Genomic DNA, 16,178 nt, shown 5'->3' with positions numbered 1-16,178 from the left:
CTCCCAGCCTTATGTTTTTATTCTTTTACAACACACTCCAAGAGTTGTCTATAAAGACTGTTACCAGTTCCAATACTCCCATTCTCCTTTGAATACAGTCCAATAAAGTTTCCTCCCAATATCGCCACAGAAACTTCTCAGAATACCAGCGACCTCCTCTTTAATAATTTTTTAATTCTTCTCTTAGTCAAACAGCCGCATTTGATTTACTGCCTCCTAAAAACTTTCCACTTGGCCTCTGGTGTTTAAGGAAGACAGAGGGGAAGGACAAAAAAGCATTTGATAACTGAAGGCCCAGTAGCTTAGTGTTAGGAAATGCAGATACAATGTCTGCATAGTTTCTTGGGGGTTAAAGGGAAGGCCAAAATGTTGAATTCAGTTTTAGATCTCAAGCTTTGAAAGAGTAACAGAACAACTCAGTGGAAATGGAATCATAATAGCATTCAATTCCTTACACCACACTTGGTGAATGACCAACTTTGAAAGAGCTCATCAATTGCAGTAGAGGAATATTCACCAAACCATGGCCTGCTAAAAAGGCTTTAGATGGTCTTCACATAGGAACTTCTATTATTAACTGTATTTTATATATATGAGGCACTTAAAGGTAGTTTGCTCGAATTATTAAGGAGCAAAGCTAAGAACCAGGTGTAGGTTGTGGGGCTGAAATCTCAAGCTTTCTAAGCAAAATCTTCAAACTGTTTCTCGCACGAAGAATCAGGAAACTTGAATCGGATGGGTGCCAATTTTTCAAATTACAGACTGACTAGACATTCTTCTGGAAGTGAACAGCAAAAGTAACAATATATGCATATTAGGCACTGTCCTAGCCATCATCATTTCCTACTTAGTGGCCATTACAAGCCTGTCTTCCTAGTTCACACCATCATACACGTTCTCTTTGGCAGGGGTGGGCACAAAATGAAGCTGTAAAACGGTATCTACTACAGGAGCTGACATCACATCTGATTCTCTACTTGTTATCCCTCTTCCATTATTTCATCACACTTGGAAGGGATCCTGGGGAAAAGCCAGCACAGGCCCGAGACTGCCTCAGTCTACTTCCAGCAACAACCACAAAACAGATAAACCCACTGAGAAAAAGGGATCGGAGTGCAAAAGCCCAGGCTCTACCCAAACAAGGAGGAACGACTTTGCTTGCAAAGTACAAAACAGGAGGAGATGTGCGGCCTGTGAACACCTCGCCGAGCATGTTCTCCGCAGCAGGAACCCAGCTGGAGGCGAAGAAGTTTAGCCTCACCAACTGCTTTTAGCCTCAAGCTTAAGCCCACACCTAACCGCCCGGCCCACTCACTCCGTCCCCAGCCCGGCCCGGCGGAAGCTCCTAGAGGAAGAGCTCCATTAAGTCGTCACCTTCAGGAGACATCCTCTGTCATAATGTTCGCAGCCCCGCTGTCCTCGCTTTGGGCCTCGAGCGCCATCTTCCCGCGCCAAGGCCGCCATCTCCTCTCCCTCCCCTGAACTCTCCAAGGACCCCCCGTCTCCCAGGATGGAAACGATGTCCTGAGAAAGCAGCGCCGCCCTCCCGGCCGCGGTGGCCAGCGGAGCCAATATGGCGCCTGGCCACGTGACCCGGGGCAGTCGGATTTCCGGCTGGCGGGGGCGGAAGCCGAGGAAGACGCAGTCTCTGTCGTCGACGTCAGTCGCTGTCCTCGCCGCTAACGGTAATGACTCTTAGGTAGCCTTCGCTTCCCCGACCCCATAGCGGCCCGCCCTCACTCTGGGGCGTGGCTCGGGCCTGAAGGACAGCGGCGGCGCCGCGGAGAGACGCCCGGCGGCCGGCCCCCGGGGACGGGGCCCTTTCCGGCCGCCGCATTCGCACCTGACAGGGCGGCCCCTCCCTCTTCCCGGCGCGCGCGCGCGGGGCCGCGGCCTCGAGAAAGGGGCGGAGCTCGGCCCGGCGCCCGGGCACGCGCCGCCACGGCTGGGCATCGGGGCGTTCCCCGGCGCCCGGCTTCCCTGTGTCCTCCCCTTCCCCTTTTACTTGCTCTTTATTTCTTCACATTATGTGTTGACATTTACTGTATACCAGTCACCGGCTAAGTCGCGGGGACAAAGCAAAAAAAAAAAAAGACACGCCCCACCCTGTCACCGCGGGACTCGCAGTCTGAGGGAGAAAGTCTGAGGGGGAATCCCTGAAATGCTTATAAGATTACAGCTTTGAGAAGTGCTAGGGAGAACTGTGTTCTCCGAGAGCTAATAACACCAGAGGAGACCTGACTCAACCTGGGATTTAGGGAGGTCCCCCCGGGGGAGCCTCAGGGGCTGGAGGCTGAGGAGGGTGAGGAGGCCGCCGGGGTCGCTGTGCTGAGCCCGGGGGCAGAGCCCTCCTGGGAGGGAAATGCACCCACAAGGCCACGGAACCGAAATCCTACGTGTTTGCTTCCGAGCGCGTGGCTGAATACCTCTTGGCTCATCCAAGAAGAGCCAAACCCCTGGAAACGTTTTATGAGCAGAGCGGCAGGTGTTGGGAGAAACATACTCGCCTTTGGTTTTCTAGTGTGATTTCCCTTGAAACTAAAATGTACCGGGAAAGGCACACAAGCCCCCCTTGCTTTGCAGTTACTAACGCTGACCATTTTCGTTTTCTTCCAGTTCTGTTATGCGTGGCTAAAGTCATGGTGAAATGCTGCTCCGCGATCGGATGTGCTTCTCGCTGTTTGCCAAATTCCAAGTTAAAAGGACTGACTTTTCACGTGTGAGAGTTTCCTGTAGTTAAGCCAAGTGCTTTCAAAAGGAAAAAAGAAAAAAAGAAAAAAGAAAAAAGGAAAAAAAAAGCAGTTTTACTTAAATCTTAAGTTTTGAACTTCAGTTCCCAATTTCTTTTTAAATAACCTTTTTTACTTACATTTGAAGTGACGGTGATACCTTTGCACTTACAATTTAGTTTAGAGATTAAAGATGCCTGCCAAGGTATCCTGCTGGTTAACAAAAATATCATCAAAGCCATGTGTGCTAGCATTACTTTGCATTTTAGCATGCCTTCAAAGAAAGTCCGTGTTGTTTACCTGTAGTTTACAATGTGAATGAAGGATCTTTGCCCAAATATATTGTCCTTGGGTGCAGAAAAACCTTCAGTTGTGGATCTTACCATAAAGTATTAAATATCCTTTGAAATTTCTTTATAACATAAGAAAAATTTAAATGAGGACCATATGTCTACAGCATGATTAGTAGAAAAATCTATTATTAAAACTGTTAAGTTTCAAAAGCATGAATCTGATAGTTTCTGCTGTAATATTTCCCAAGAGTAATAGCAGACTAGTTAAGAAATTAATTTAGTCAATCCTTAATTCAAGTATAATATCAATAGTGTTTAATTTTAAAATACTTTTTGTATTTTTTCTAGATTCCCCACAGATGAAAATGTAAAGAGAAAATGGGTATTAGCGATGAAAAGACTTGATGTGAATGCTGCAGGCATTTGGGAGCCTAAAAAAGGAGATGTGTTGTGTTCAAGGCACTTTAAGAAGACAGATTTTGACAGAAGTGCTCCAAATATCAAACTGAAACCTGGAGTCGTACCTTCTATCTTTGATTTCCCATCTCACTTACAGGTTTGTTTATGAGTACTGCTTGCCACCATTACTCACTCTTTATGGTACTATTGAAGAAGCTTCACCACACTTGCTTTGAAATCCTCTTAAGTTTTTAAAGATGTAAAGTGCTGCTTCAGACTGTGAAATATGTAGTAGGAGTATTTTATCAATAGCCACTCAGAAATATTTATAAAGGTTTGGTGAAATTGACTACCCCTAAGAGTTAGCATAGCTCAAGATTTGTATCTGAAAAATAGAGGAACATAAGAATGGTTTAAGTCAAGTTCCAAGTTGGCAGTTCTGCTCACTTTGGTTTAGAGCTATATACATGCAAATGTGAAACCTAGGTAGGACTGAAAGGAAGAGAAAAAGAAAAACAAACAAACAAACAAACAAAAACAGGAGAAGGTAAGGAGAGAAGAAGTCTAAAAAAGGAAATTGATTGGGTAAGTAAATTCTAGTTGAATTCTGTTTTTTCTCAGTGATATTAGTGCCATGGGTTGGCTGCCTCATCCTCAACACCTTCCTTGACCTCATATACCTGGAAGTGTATTTGCTTCCATAAACTTTAGACTGACTGATCCAATGTGGAGAGTTCATAGAGAGCCTGTGGGTTCCACAATATAATGAGCCTCCATTGAAAGGTATCTCCCTCCTGACAGCTGGAAACAAGGGAAGTGGTCCAGCAGTGATCTTGGTTACTCTCTGCAGTTGTTCCTATTGAGGCACCTGAGTTATCAGGTAGAGACTGCCTCCCTTTCTCCCTTATTAGTAAATGTGCAATATCTTGTGCAATTAATTTTCTCTGAAGGGTTTTTATCCTATAGTAAGGCATCATCTCTCTGCTATGTTGAGGACTTTAAGAAATATTGGCATAATAAAAAATGAGTTACTTTCAAAAAATACTTTCTAATAAAGCAAATTTTATTATAGAAAATTAGATAATAAAGGAAAGAGAAAATAAAAATTAATAATAATTTCATAATCCAGAGATAATACTGTTAACACTCTGATGTGTATCATTCTAGTGGTTTGTATTTGTATGTTTATATATAAATTTATCTCTACCTATATAGTCATAAAAATAGAATTATACTGGCCCTGCTGGCATGGTTGAGCATTGACCTATGAACTAGGAGGTCATGGTTCTATTCCTGATCAGGGCACATGCCCGGGTTGTGGGCTCGATCCCCAGTGTGGGACATGCAGGAGGCAGCAGATCAATAATTCTCTCTCATCATTTATGTTTCTTTCTCCCTCTCCCTCTTCCTTCCTCTCTGAAATCAATAAAAATATATTTTAAAAAATAGAATTACACTGTATGTATATCCTCTTTTTTATTGGCTTATCTTTTTATTTTTTATTTTTTTTAGTTGAGAGAGAGAGAAAGAGAGAGAGAGAGAGAAAAAGAGAGATATCGATGTGAGAGAGAAACATCAATCAGTTGCCTTCTGTCCCAAATAGGGATCAAACCCACAATCCGAGTATGTGCCCTGACTTAGGATCGAACCCCCTCCCCTCACCTTTGAGTGTGCAGGATAGCACTCCAACCAACTAAGCCACTTCGGAGGCAGCCTATGGATGTTTCTCTCTCTCCCCCTCCCTCCCAGCCCTGTCTTCCCCCTCTCTTTCCCTCCCTCCTTCCTTCCCTCTCCCTTCCTCTAAAATCCATTTATTTTTTTTGCACTATAATATTTCATTGTATAAATAAACTAATTTTCCCATTCACCTACGACATTTTTGTTCATGACTTTTGATGCGCTTATGTCCACATTTCTAAAGAATGTATGCACACTTCTGTTTGAAGTGAAATTGCTGGATTCTATTAATGTGTCTGCTTAAGTAGATATTGTCATAATTTTCCAAAGTGGTTTGCCAATATACAGTACCACCATCAGCATATTACAGTTCCTAAGGATCTATATCCTTGCTAGTACTTCTTGATGTGAACTTTATAGAACATTTTAAATGACCATATTGCCATTGATTCTATGTATGAACAATAACTTATGTAATTAGTTCTCACTATTGTAGATAAGTTATCATCTTTCACTATTTTAAATAGCACTATAATGAACATTATTGTAGCTAAATCTTTATTCATATCTTTATTTCCTTGCACTAAATTCTTAAAAGTGAAACTGTTGGATCAAAAATTTTACACATTAAAAAAATTTTTTAAGAAATCTTTTTATTTTAATTGATGAAAGAGAGAGAAAAATGGATAGGTTGTCTCTCATATCCATCTCAGTGAGCAAATCCACAACCTGGGTATGTGCCCTGACCTGGAATCAAACAGGACATCTGGTGTAAGATGAGGCTCCAACCAAATGAGCCACACAGGCTAGGGCAACAATTTTTTTGTTGTTTTTGGTTTTGTTTTTTATTTTTTAATAAATCTTTATTGTTCAGATTATTACAGATGTTCCTCTTTTTTTCCTCCATAGCTCCCCTCCACCTGATTCTCCACCATCTGATTCCCCTCCACTTGATTCCCCATGCCCTTACCCCCCCACCACTGTCTTCATCCATAGGTTTAAGATTTGTGTCTAATTTTTCCCCACACCCCATACACCACCTTTCCCACAAGAACTGTCAGTCCACTCCCTTTCTATGTCCCTGATTCTGTTATATTCATAAGTTTACTCTGTCCATCAGATTTTTTATTCACTTGATTTTTAGATTCATTTGTTGATAGGTATGTGTTTGTTGTCATTTTGTTGTTCGTAATTTTTTACCTTTTTCTTCTTCTTCCACTTCTTAAAGAATACCCTTTAGCATTTCATATAATTCTGGTTTAGAGTTGGTGAACTCCTTTAGCTTTTTCTTGTTGTGAAGCTCTTTATCTGACCTTCAATTCTAATTGATAGCTTTGCTGTTACAGTATGTAGGTTCTTACTCTTCATCACTTTGAATATTTCTTGCCACTCCCCTCTGGCCTGCATTGTTTCTGTTGAAAAATCAGCTCTCAGTTGTATGGGTGCTCCTTTGTAGGTAACTAACTGTTTTTCTCTTGCTGCTTGTAAGATTCTTTATCTTTTGCCTTTGGCATTTTACTTATAATGTGTCTTAGTGTGGTCCTCTTTGGATTCCCTTTGTTTGGAGTTCTGTGTGCTTCCTGTACTTGTAAGTCTATTCCTTTCACCAGGTAGGGAAAGTTTTCTGTCATTATTTCTTCTAATAGGTTTTCAATATTTTGTTCTCTCTCTTCTTCTGACACCCCAGTTATTTGGATGTTGGTATGCTTAAAGTTGTCCCAGAGGCTCTTTACACTATCTTCATATTTTTGGATTCTTCTTGCTTTTTGCTTTTCTGGTTGGGTGTTTTTTGTTTCCTCATATTTTAGATCTTTGGTTTGATTTTTGGGGTCCTTTGATCTGTTGAATTTCTGTATATTCTTTATTTCAGACCGTGTATGCTTAATTTCTGACTGGTCTCTTTCCTTTTTTTTTTTTTTTTTTTTTTTTTTTTTTTTTTTTTTTGCATTCTCATTAAGATCCTTAAAGGTCTCATTAAGTTCCTCAGAGGTTTTTATTTTTTTATTTATTTTTTTAATATATTTTATTGATTTTTTTTACAGAGAGGAAGAAAGAGAGTTAGAAACATCGATGAGAGAGAATCATCCATCAGCTGCCTCTTGCACAACCCCACTAGGAAAATGCCTGCAACCAAGGTACATGCCCTTGACTAGACTCGAACCTGAGACCTTTCCATCCACAGGCAGATGCTCTATCCACTGAGCCAAACCAATTTTGGCGATTTTTCCTCTTTGCTTGGAGGTTTTGGAGGTGTCTGACCAGAGCTGCAGTTTGTTAGGTTAAGATGTGATAGGGCAGGCCATTCATATGCAAAAGCCGCTGCACAGGGCTTGGGTGGGTTGGTAAATTGTGCAGGGTGGGGTCTCAGGGAATCACTAGGCTAGAACGTGGCAAACAGCGATGGCTGCCAGTCAGCCATCTCTGCATATCTGAGTTTCTATGTCCCTGCATCCTGCGCTCTGGCGCAGTAAACAATGATTGCTGGGCATACCTCTGCAAGAAAGCTACCCTCACTTTCTGATCATGGCAGACAGTCCAGTTTCTCCCCCAGAGTAGTTTGAGTCCCCAGAGTCTCACCAGAAACTGGAGTTCAAAGTAATCAGGAGCTCGTGTCTTCCTTCTGGTTGAAAAAAACAGCACACCCAGCTGCCAGCTGCCAGCCGCCAGCCTGATTTGCGCAATTCACCCATCTCCCATACCTCAGCTTTTCCACACTTGTGCACGTCTCAGTGTTCTTTTCTCTTTCCTCCTAGTTGTAGAACTTCTACTTAGCCAGCTTTCCCATGGTTCTGGGGTGATAGATGTTTTGTCTTTTAGTTGTAGTTTTGGTATAGTTGTGTGAGGCAGTACTTACAGGTGTATACCTTATGCCTCCAACTTGGATTTTTTTCCAGGACCACATTTCTAAGACATGTTTTTGATACCATTCTTCCCAAGGCCTACCAAAAAACTTTTATCAATCTATTCTCCCTACTAACAACACATAAGCATTACTGCCCAGCTTAACCTTTGGTATTAGTTGCTTTTAACCTTTGCTAAAATTAATAGGCAAAAATGTCATCTTACTGTTTTATTTCATCTCTGAATATTAGTGAGTTTCTACATTTTTTATGTGTTTATTCACCATTTATATTTTTTTTTTGTGTGTGTGTTATATCTTCAGGTCCTCTTCTATTTTCATATTTTAAGGTATATTATAATGTCATACATACACACACACACACACACACACACACACACACACACACTAGAGGCCCGGTGCATGAAATTTGTGCACCGGGGAGGTTGCGGGGAGTGTCCCTCAGCCCAGCCTGCACCCTCTCCAATCTGGACCCCTTGAGGGAGGTCTAACTTCCCAGTAGGATCGGGCCCAAACAGGCATTCAGACATCCCTCTCACAATCCAGAACTGTTGGCTCCAACTGCTCGCCTGCCTGCCTTCCTGATTGCCCCTAACAGCTTCTGCCTGTCAGGCTGATCACCCCCTAACCACTCCCCTGCCAGCCTGATTGATGCCTAACTGCTCCCCTGCCAGCATGTTTGCCCCCAACTTTCCTCCTCTGCAGGCCTGGTCCTCCCAACTGCCCTTCCCTTTCTCCTACAGTTGAAACTTTGTAGCCTGGAGTGGAGCCAAGCCTTCTGCTCGCTCCATGGTGGTAGCCATTTCTGTTGGTATTTACTTATGTTCTATAATTAAAACTTTGTAGCCTTAAGCAGAGGCCAGGGCAGGTGGAAAGCTTAGCTTCTTCAATCCCCAGGGGCAATTCAAGCCTCCTGCTGTATCCAGCTGCGTGGCAGCAGCCATTTCTGTTCGGATTTATTTATCTTTTATTTATCTATCATTGAAACTTTGTAGCCTTAAGTGGAGGTTTGGGCCAGCAAGGGCAGGTGGAAAGCTTGGCTTCTTCCATTTCTGAGGAAACCCAAGCCTCCCTCCTGCTCTCTGTGGCTGCAGCTATCTTGGTTGGGTTTATTTGCATATTCACTCCTGATTGGGTGGTGAGCATGTCTGGTGGGTGTAGCAGAGGTACGGTCAATTTGCATATTACTCTTTTATTAGATAGGGTGTGTGTGTGTGTGTGTATTGAGGATATGAAACATTTAACTGCCATCTATGTTGTCTTTAATTTTGTTTTGTTGTCTTTAATTTTGTTTTTTTTTAAATTCAGACTTTTTTGTTAAGTAGTCAATTCTATATTTTCTTTTGTATTGTCTGACTTTAGCCTTTCCCACCTTAAGATTATATAAACATCCCCTATATTTTTTATAGTTCCTCATGGTTTTTACCTTTACATAAATTGTTAATACATAGACTTTCATCATGTTTTATTATGTATAAGGATATAACTGTTTTCTTATTTGATTTTGACATTATTTATAGCTTTTCTCCACTTATTTATAATTCAAGTATTTTATTCTAAAGGCTTTTATCTACTTGAACTATTTCTAGATTTTTCTTTCCAGGAAGAATAGCAAACTGGTTTTACTATTATTTCTGTGTAAAAATTTTTAATACCTGGAGGACATATCTTCTCTCATTATTAATCTTCTTTTTTAGGAAAATTTGTGCTTCTAGATGAACTTTAGAGCAATTTTGGAAAAGTTCCTTTAAAGTAATTTCAGTGGAATTTAAATTTTAGTGACTTTTAAAAGTTGTTTTCATTAAAAGAAATGTTTTAATTTTGCAGAGTTAGGAAGGAATAAAATTTTTAAAGGGACACAAGTATCTACAATAATTGTTATTAACAATTCTTAACAGGGGAAAAAAGAACAGCTTCATTGTAGAAAAAACTTCACTCTCAAACCCCTTCCAGTCACACACCACAATCACAAGCTTGTTGGTGCTTCCTCGTGTATTGAAGAATTTCAATCCCAGTTCATTTTTGTAAGTAAAATTACTTACTGAGCTGATGTTGATATTTTTAAGATGAATTTTTCCTTTCCATTAGTTTTAAACTTTTCAAGATCTTATTGAAAAAACTAGGAGTCTAGATGTTTGAGATTTTTCTTTTTAATCTATAATATCCCAGGGCCATGGTAATACAATAACAAATTAGAGGTAGTTAAGCCTTTGTTTATATATTTAGTTAAGAGAATGCTTTCACAAGGATATTTCAACCAAGAAAATGCAGTTCCTCCCTTTAGATACTATATTTTTATATGGAAAAATCTAATTTAAAAAATAGTTCTGTCTTTAGGTTTTAAAGTATAATTATACACATATAGTAGTCAAGCTTGCACTTATTTATACATTTCATTGTCTGTTCATGTTAAAACCAGGCCTGGAATCCAGATCTGTTTTACTATCTTGATTACTATATCTTTATAATAATTCTTTAAATCAAAGTTGGTAGTCTTACAACTTTGTTCTTTTTCAAAGTTGTTTTGGTTATTCTGTGTCCTTTGCATTTTCATATGAATTTTAGAATCACTTTGTAAAACATCCACAAAAAAAGCCAGCTAGAATTTTGACTGGGGTTATGTCAAATCTATAGATTCATTTGGGAAGGATTGCCATCTTTCTTTTCTAAGAGTTGCAATCTTAATAAGTATCTTTTACGCCAAAACCAGTTTGGCTCATTGGTAGAGTGTCGGTCTGCGGACTGAAAGGTCCCAGGTTCAATTCTGGTCAAGGGCATGTACATTGCGGGCACATCCCCGGTAGGGGGTGTGCAAGAGGCAGCTGGTCGATGTTTCTCTCTCATCGACGTTTCTAGCTCTCTATCTCCCTTCCTCTCTGTAAAAAAATCAATAAAATATATTTTTTTAAAATAAGTATCTTTAACACATTAACTCGTTATGTCTTCATGTACTGAGGCCTTTCACTTCTCTCAGTGATGTTTGTAGTTTTCAGTGGACAGGTGTTTCACTTCGTTTTCATAAATGGTATTGTTTTATTTACTGCTAGTATGTGGAAATACCATTGATTTTTTTTATATTGATCTATCTGGAAAACTTGCTAAACTCATATATTAATTATCAAAGCTTTTTGTAGAAGCTATTAGATTTTCTACATCATGTTGTCTGTCCTTAAAAATAGTTTTGATTCTTTTCAATATGAATAGCTGATTTCTTTTTCTTGCACTGCCTTGAACTATACCAAATAGAATTACTAAGAACTAATCTCCATGCCTTGCTCCTGATTTTTTTTTTTATTGATTGATTTGAGAGAGAAAGAGAGAGAAGGGAGAGAAAGAGAAGCAAAAACATCATTTTGTTGTTCCACTTATTTATGCACACATTAGTTGAATCTTATATGCACCCTGCCTGGAGATTGAACCCACAACCTTGGCATATAAGGATGATGCTCTAACCAACTGAGCTACCTGGTCAGGGCTCCATGCCTTGCTCCTGAGTTTAAGAAGACATTCAGTCTTTCACCATTGGAGACATTAATATGATATTAAATGTGATATTAACTACAGCTTTTTATAAAGCCCTTTATCAGATTGAGGAAATGACTTTATTCCTAGTTTGCTGAGAATTTTTATTGGAAAAGAATGCTAATTTTGTCAAATGATTTTTTTGTATCTATTGAAAGATTATATTTTTCTTTTTTTAGTTTGTTAATATGATTAGTTACATCAATTAATTTTTGAATGTTAAACCATCCTTCTATTCCTGGAATAAACCCTACTTCCTTTTTTAAATATTTTTTATTGATTTTTTACAGAGAGGAAGGGAGAGGGATAGAGCATTAGAAACATCAGTGAGAGAGAAACATTGATCAGCTGCCTCCTGCACACCTCTTACTGGGGATGTGCCCGCAACCAAGGTACATTCCCTTGACTGGAATTGAACCTGGGATCTTTCAGACCGCAGGCTGACACTCTATCCACTGAGCCAAACCAGTTAGGGCAAATCCTACTTCTTAGTGATGTGTTATTTCTTTCATATATTATTGGATTCGATTTAAAATTTTATGTTTAAATTTTATCTTGTATGTTCAAGAGTGATACTGGCCTGTAATTTCCTTTTGTTTCAATCTTTTTGTCTGGTTTCACTATCAGAATAATGCTGAACACAAAAGAATGAGTTAAAAAATATTGCCTCTTTTTTATTTTCTGGAAGAATTTGTATAGAACTGGAATTATTTTTTCCACAAATGTTTGGTAGAATTCTCCAGCAAAGCTGTCTAGGTCTAAAGTGTTCTTTGTGGAAGTCTTTTTGCTAGCTTGTATTTTCCAAGGGATTTGTTCATTTTATCTCAGTTGTCATGCTTATTAAAATTGTTCATGATATTTCCTATTATCCTCTTAATATTGTATCTATAAAATCTATAGTAATATCATCTCATTTCTGATCATTTGTTTCTGTTCACTTTTATTGCTTATCAGCCTGACTAGACAGTTATCACTTTAATTGATCATGTCAAAACTTTGTGTCTTGGGCCTTGTATTGAATTTTTTAGATAGGAGTCATTCCACTCTCTTATTTCATTTTGGCTGGTAGCAAAAGTTTTCACTAATTTTAATGTTAAATAAAAGTTATTCAAAAATTTTTATAGTGCCTTTATAAATGTCAGTGTTATCTTTCATATTTTCAAATGAAAAAGGTATACCCAGCAAACATAAGCACAATCATATTAAATATTAAAATAACTTAAATTATCTCTTTAAAAATCCAAGGCCTGAGTCCTCTTTAAACGCATAACACCCAGCCTGAGGGCCTGCTTCAGTCAGTGCTCCTTTCCTGACTTCCTTTATAAAGTCAACTGTTCATCAAACTAAAGTAACTCTGTTACCAATTTAACAATGTAAGTTTTTTTATTGTTAAAGCAAACTTAGGGAATGAAAGCCTTATAGCCATTGTGGGTTTCAGTGTTTATAAGCAGATACCCACTTTGAACGAGAAGTGCATCCCATCCATAGCATTTTGCTCTCTTCTTGTCTGCATAGCCTTTGACAAAAGAGGCTCTAGGCATCTGAAATATTGCTTACTCCCTTTTCCTCTTCTTATGTTCACCAACTTACTAACACCAACTTACAATCACCAACTTATTAAAGGTCTCTCTAAGCACAGTAACTGGAGAAACAGCTGAGGCCTAGTTATAAGCTTTTGGCTAATTATTTGTCTGTTCATTTAACTTGGTATTTATGTTTTTAGGAGCACAGCTACAGTGTAATGGACAGTCCAAAGAAACTTAAGTATAAATTAGATCATGTGATCAGCGAGCTAGAGGATACCAAGAAAAGTCTGCAGAATGTTTTAGACCGAGAAAAGCGTTTCCAAAAATCATTGGGGAAGACAATCAGGGAATTAAAGGATGACTGTCTCATCAGCCAAGAAACAGCAAATAGACTGGAAGCTTTTTGTTGGGAATATTATCAGGAGAGCATAGAATGAGACTGTATTTCATGAAATAATTTCACGTTATGTTTAACCTAAAATTGACATTGGTACAGCTTTTTAGAAAATAATTCTTATTTACCATTATTAAATACTGTCTATCATTTAGAGTATTCTTTGGGTCCTCTTCACCATTAATAAGCATTATAGTTGTTATCCAAAGACCATTTTTTAAGACATGCAGAAATTTGTGTTCTCATATTTTGGTGTGACTTGTAACAGTTACATTTTTATATACCTAAACTAGTGCCAGGTCATTAGTGTAAGTCCGTGGTCGGCAAACTGGCTCGTGAGCCACATGCGGCTCTTTGGCTCCTTGAGTGTGGCTCTTCCACAAAACACCACGGCCTGGGCGAGTCTATTTTGAAGAAGTGGCGTTAGAAGAAGTTTAAATTTAAAAAATTTGGCTCTCAAAAGAAATTTCAATCGCTGTACTGTTGATATTTGGCTCTGTTGACTAAAGAGTTTGCCAACCACTGGTGTAAATTAAAAGATCAAGAAAATTCTCAGACTAAGGAAATGATATCAAATCAGCCATGTTAAGCTATGGTAGTAGGAACTGAAAACTTCTTCAGCAGCAGCAGATTTTTTACTTCAAAGGAATACTTTTACTATTATTTATGTAGGTACTCTTTATGGTAAATATGTTCAATTATACTTTAAATGTATCTTACTATACTGCAGAATTTATTTATAACACATGTTGACTTTGGATCCAGTCCAAGGTGCTTTGTTATCAGTAATACCAAAAGATCTTTTTACAAGACATCCCATGGTACTGGCCCTAAGAACAGCATATGGTACAAAACTGTAGGCTTTTAAAGTTGTCCAGAGACAAGTTAAGAAGACCCCTGGACAAGGTCTTAGTTTTTCAATAGAGTACATTGTTCTTCCTCACTACTTTTATGTAAACCTGTGTAGCTTTAAAAAATTTTAGAAAGGTTCATAAATCTGATTTTTCTAATAGCTAGTTACTCTGACAATTCTGAACATTCTGGGGTTTTTTACTGTCATTTCATTCAAAATCTGAATGCCAGTACTTTCAGTTTAATGCTGCTTTATATTTTACAGAAAGTAATTATGCTGACACTTTTAAAAGTATAAAATATAGAAGAAACTATTTAAAAAGAATGATGTGGCTCTTCCAGTGGAAATAGGAATTGGAAAAAGGGTTATAATATTTTCCTCTAATTAGAAGAGTAGATTACCATTCAAGAGCTTTTATATAGAGAAATTGGTAAGAAAAACATCGGCTTTATAAATAGTTTCTTACTGAGTACACAGATAATAACTCTTAGCTATTTTCTGATTGATCCAAGTGTCAGAAATTTTGGTTTTCTCTCAGTTTCTTAGTAAAAGCAACTGAAATTAAGAGACATAAAAACTATGGATTAGAATGCAATGTACTAACCCAAAGTCAAATTCTACTTTGAAGCATATGTACATATATGAATCTCATTAAGGCATCTATGCTATAGTATTTAGAATTTGAGTGTCAATTATTTCAATGTGTTAACTAGAAATGAACTGCATTTGTGCTAAAATGTTCATTATAATTTTGTTTGTGATATATTAATATCATTAAGGATATGGTCACTTGAATTTTTTATATTTAAGAATTCTCTGTTTTAAATGCATGTTATATTTTTATATAGGACTCCAAACCTTCCGTCTGAATGGGATTTTTACCCACATTTGACGGATCAGCACTATGCTAAGAAATCTCTGAGGTCATATATTTTTACTACCTTAAAAAAACTCATTAGTTACCCATTATTTATGTTAGTTATTTAATTTTGAATTCATAATGGACACTTACGTGGGAAGTTTGGGAATGACTTCTGTGACAGATATGGAGATTTTTTTTTCTCTCACCCTATTTTTTCAAATAAAGTCAGTGGGCAGTGGAGAAAAGTAAAAGGATAGATCCAAAACAGTGTGTCCAAATTCTAGCTCTCTACAGGCTGCTTAAAATAAATTAAGCCCGGGAGACCTTACAAAAGCCAAGTCCCAGTTTCTGCCACTATCAGTTACCAGTTATACTTTTACTACTTGTGTTCAGAGTGAATTCAGTCCTTGTGCTCTTTTTCATTGGTCTTCATATCACTGAGCGAGAGATAACTGTGGGAAAATATTGGTATCATCAATGAATTGGAGTACCCATTTGCTCTTTATTTTTATGGAGATGTGATTACCAATAGAAATATGACATAACAAAGGCCCTCTCCACCTGCCACCCCAAACAAATGCCTGACTACAGTATATACCTCAGTTCACAGTTCCCAGAGAACAGTTCTTAGCCTGGGGAAGAGCTGTTCTATGCGGAGCAAAACCAGTCATCTCCCATCCAGAGGTTCCTCCAGGAACCAAGGCCAGCCAAGGGTTTCACTTTATTTTAAGGCTCAGAGTGGCCTCTGGATTCTGGAACAAACCAATACACCAGTTCAACCTCAGCACCAAATCGGGTGTGAAGGACTTGACAATGTGTTTTTCTCCATATAAAGTTTAAATCTTTAGCTTTGGTTGCTAAAGATAATCATAATTATAACATAGTCTTTAAATGGAGGACAGATGAAATGTATTAAAATTTGTATACTTAGTTTTCATGAAAAAATAAGATTGTTACAGAAATAACAGGGTTGAAGAATCCATTATATACTTGAAAAAATATTTTCTTCAGTAACGTGCTCTATGTGGTTTTTATACATTTAGTTATTCAATAAAATGAACCA

General features: G+C 38.3%; 2 protein-coding genes across 5 annotated transcripts in view; one reads left to right on the top strand and one right to left on the bottom strand.

The window, feature by feature from the left end:
* Positions 1–1,873, bottom strand: part of RCHY1 (ring finger and CHY zinc finger domain containing 1) — a 20,066-nt gene extending 18,193 nt beyond the window's left edge. The window contains exon 1 of one of the 2 annotated variants that reach the window (XM_084871847.1): positions 1,375–1,873. In XM_084871847.1, the coding sequence (XP_084727973.1) occupies positions 1,375–1,464 (90 nt within the window). In that variant the 5' untranslated portion in view covers positions 1,465–1,873. The remainder of the gene's footprint in view (positions 1–1,374) is intronic. The other variant, XM_084871848.1, reaches the window with a different exon arrangement.
* Positions 1,564–16,178, top strand: THAP6 (THAP domain containing 6). 3 transcript variants are annotated; one of them, XM_084871813.1, is made up of 5 exons: positions 1,564–1,685; positions 2,617–2,719; positions 3,371–3,578; positions 9,857–9,982; positions 13,204–16,178. In XM_084871813.1, exons 1-5 carry the CDS (start codon positions 1,574–1,576, stop codon positions 13,441–13,443), a joined length of 789 nt encoding a protein of 262 aa, XP_084727939.1. In that variant the 5' UTR covers positions 1,564–1,573; the 3' UTR covers positions 13,444–16,178. The 3 variants fall into 3 exon arrangements, with proteins under 3 accessions (XP_084727939.1, XP_084727940.1, XP_084727941.1); XM_084871815.1 differs by lacking the exon at positions 1,564–1,685 and adding an exon at positions 2,318–2,520 and having other exon boundaries at positions 13,204–16,171; XM_084871814.1 differs by lacking the exon at positions 9,857–9,982 and having other exon boundaries at positions 13,204–16,171.

Source organism: Pipistrellus hanaki (assembly GCF_964339955.1).
Source record: "Pipistrellus hanaki genome assembly, chromosome: 1".
In the NCBI taxonomy this organism is placed as follows: Eukaryota; Metazoa; Chordata; class Mammalia; order Chiroptera; family Vespertilionidae; genus Pipistrellus; species Pipistrellus hanaki.
The sequence above is the reverse complement of the archived record's forward strand: the minus strand, read 5'-3'. Positions and strand labels throughout refer to the sequence as shown.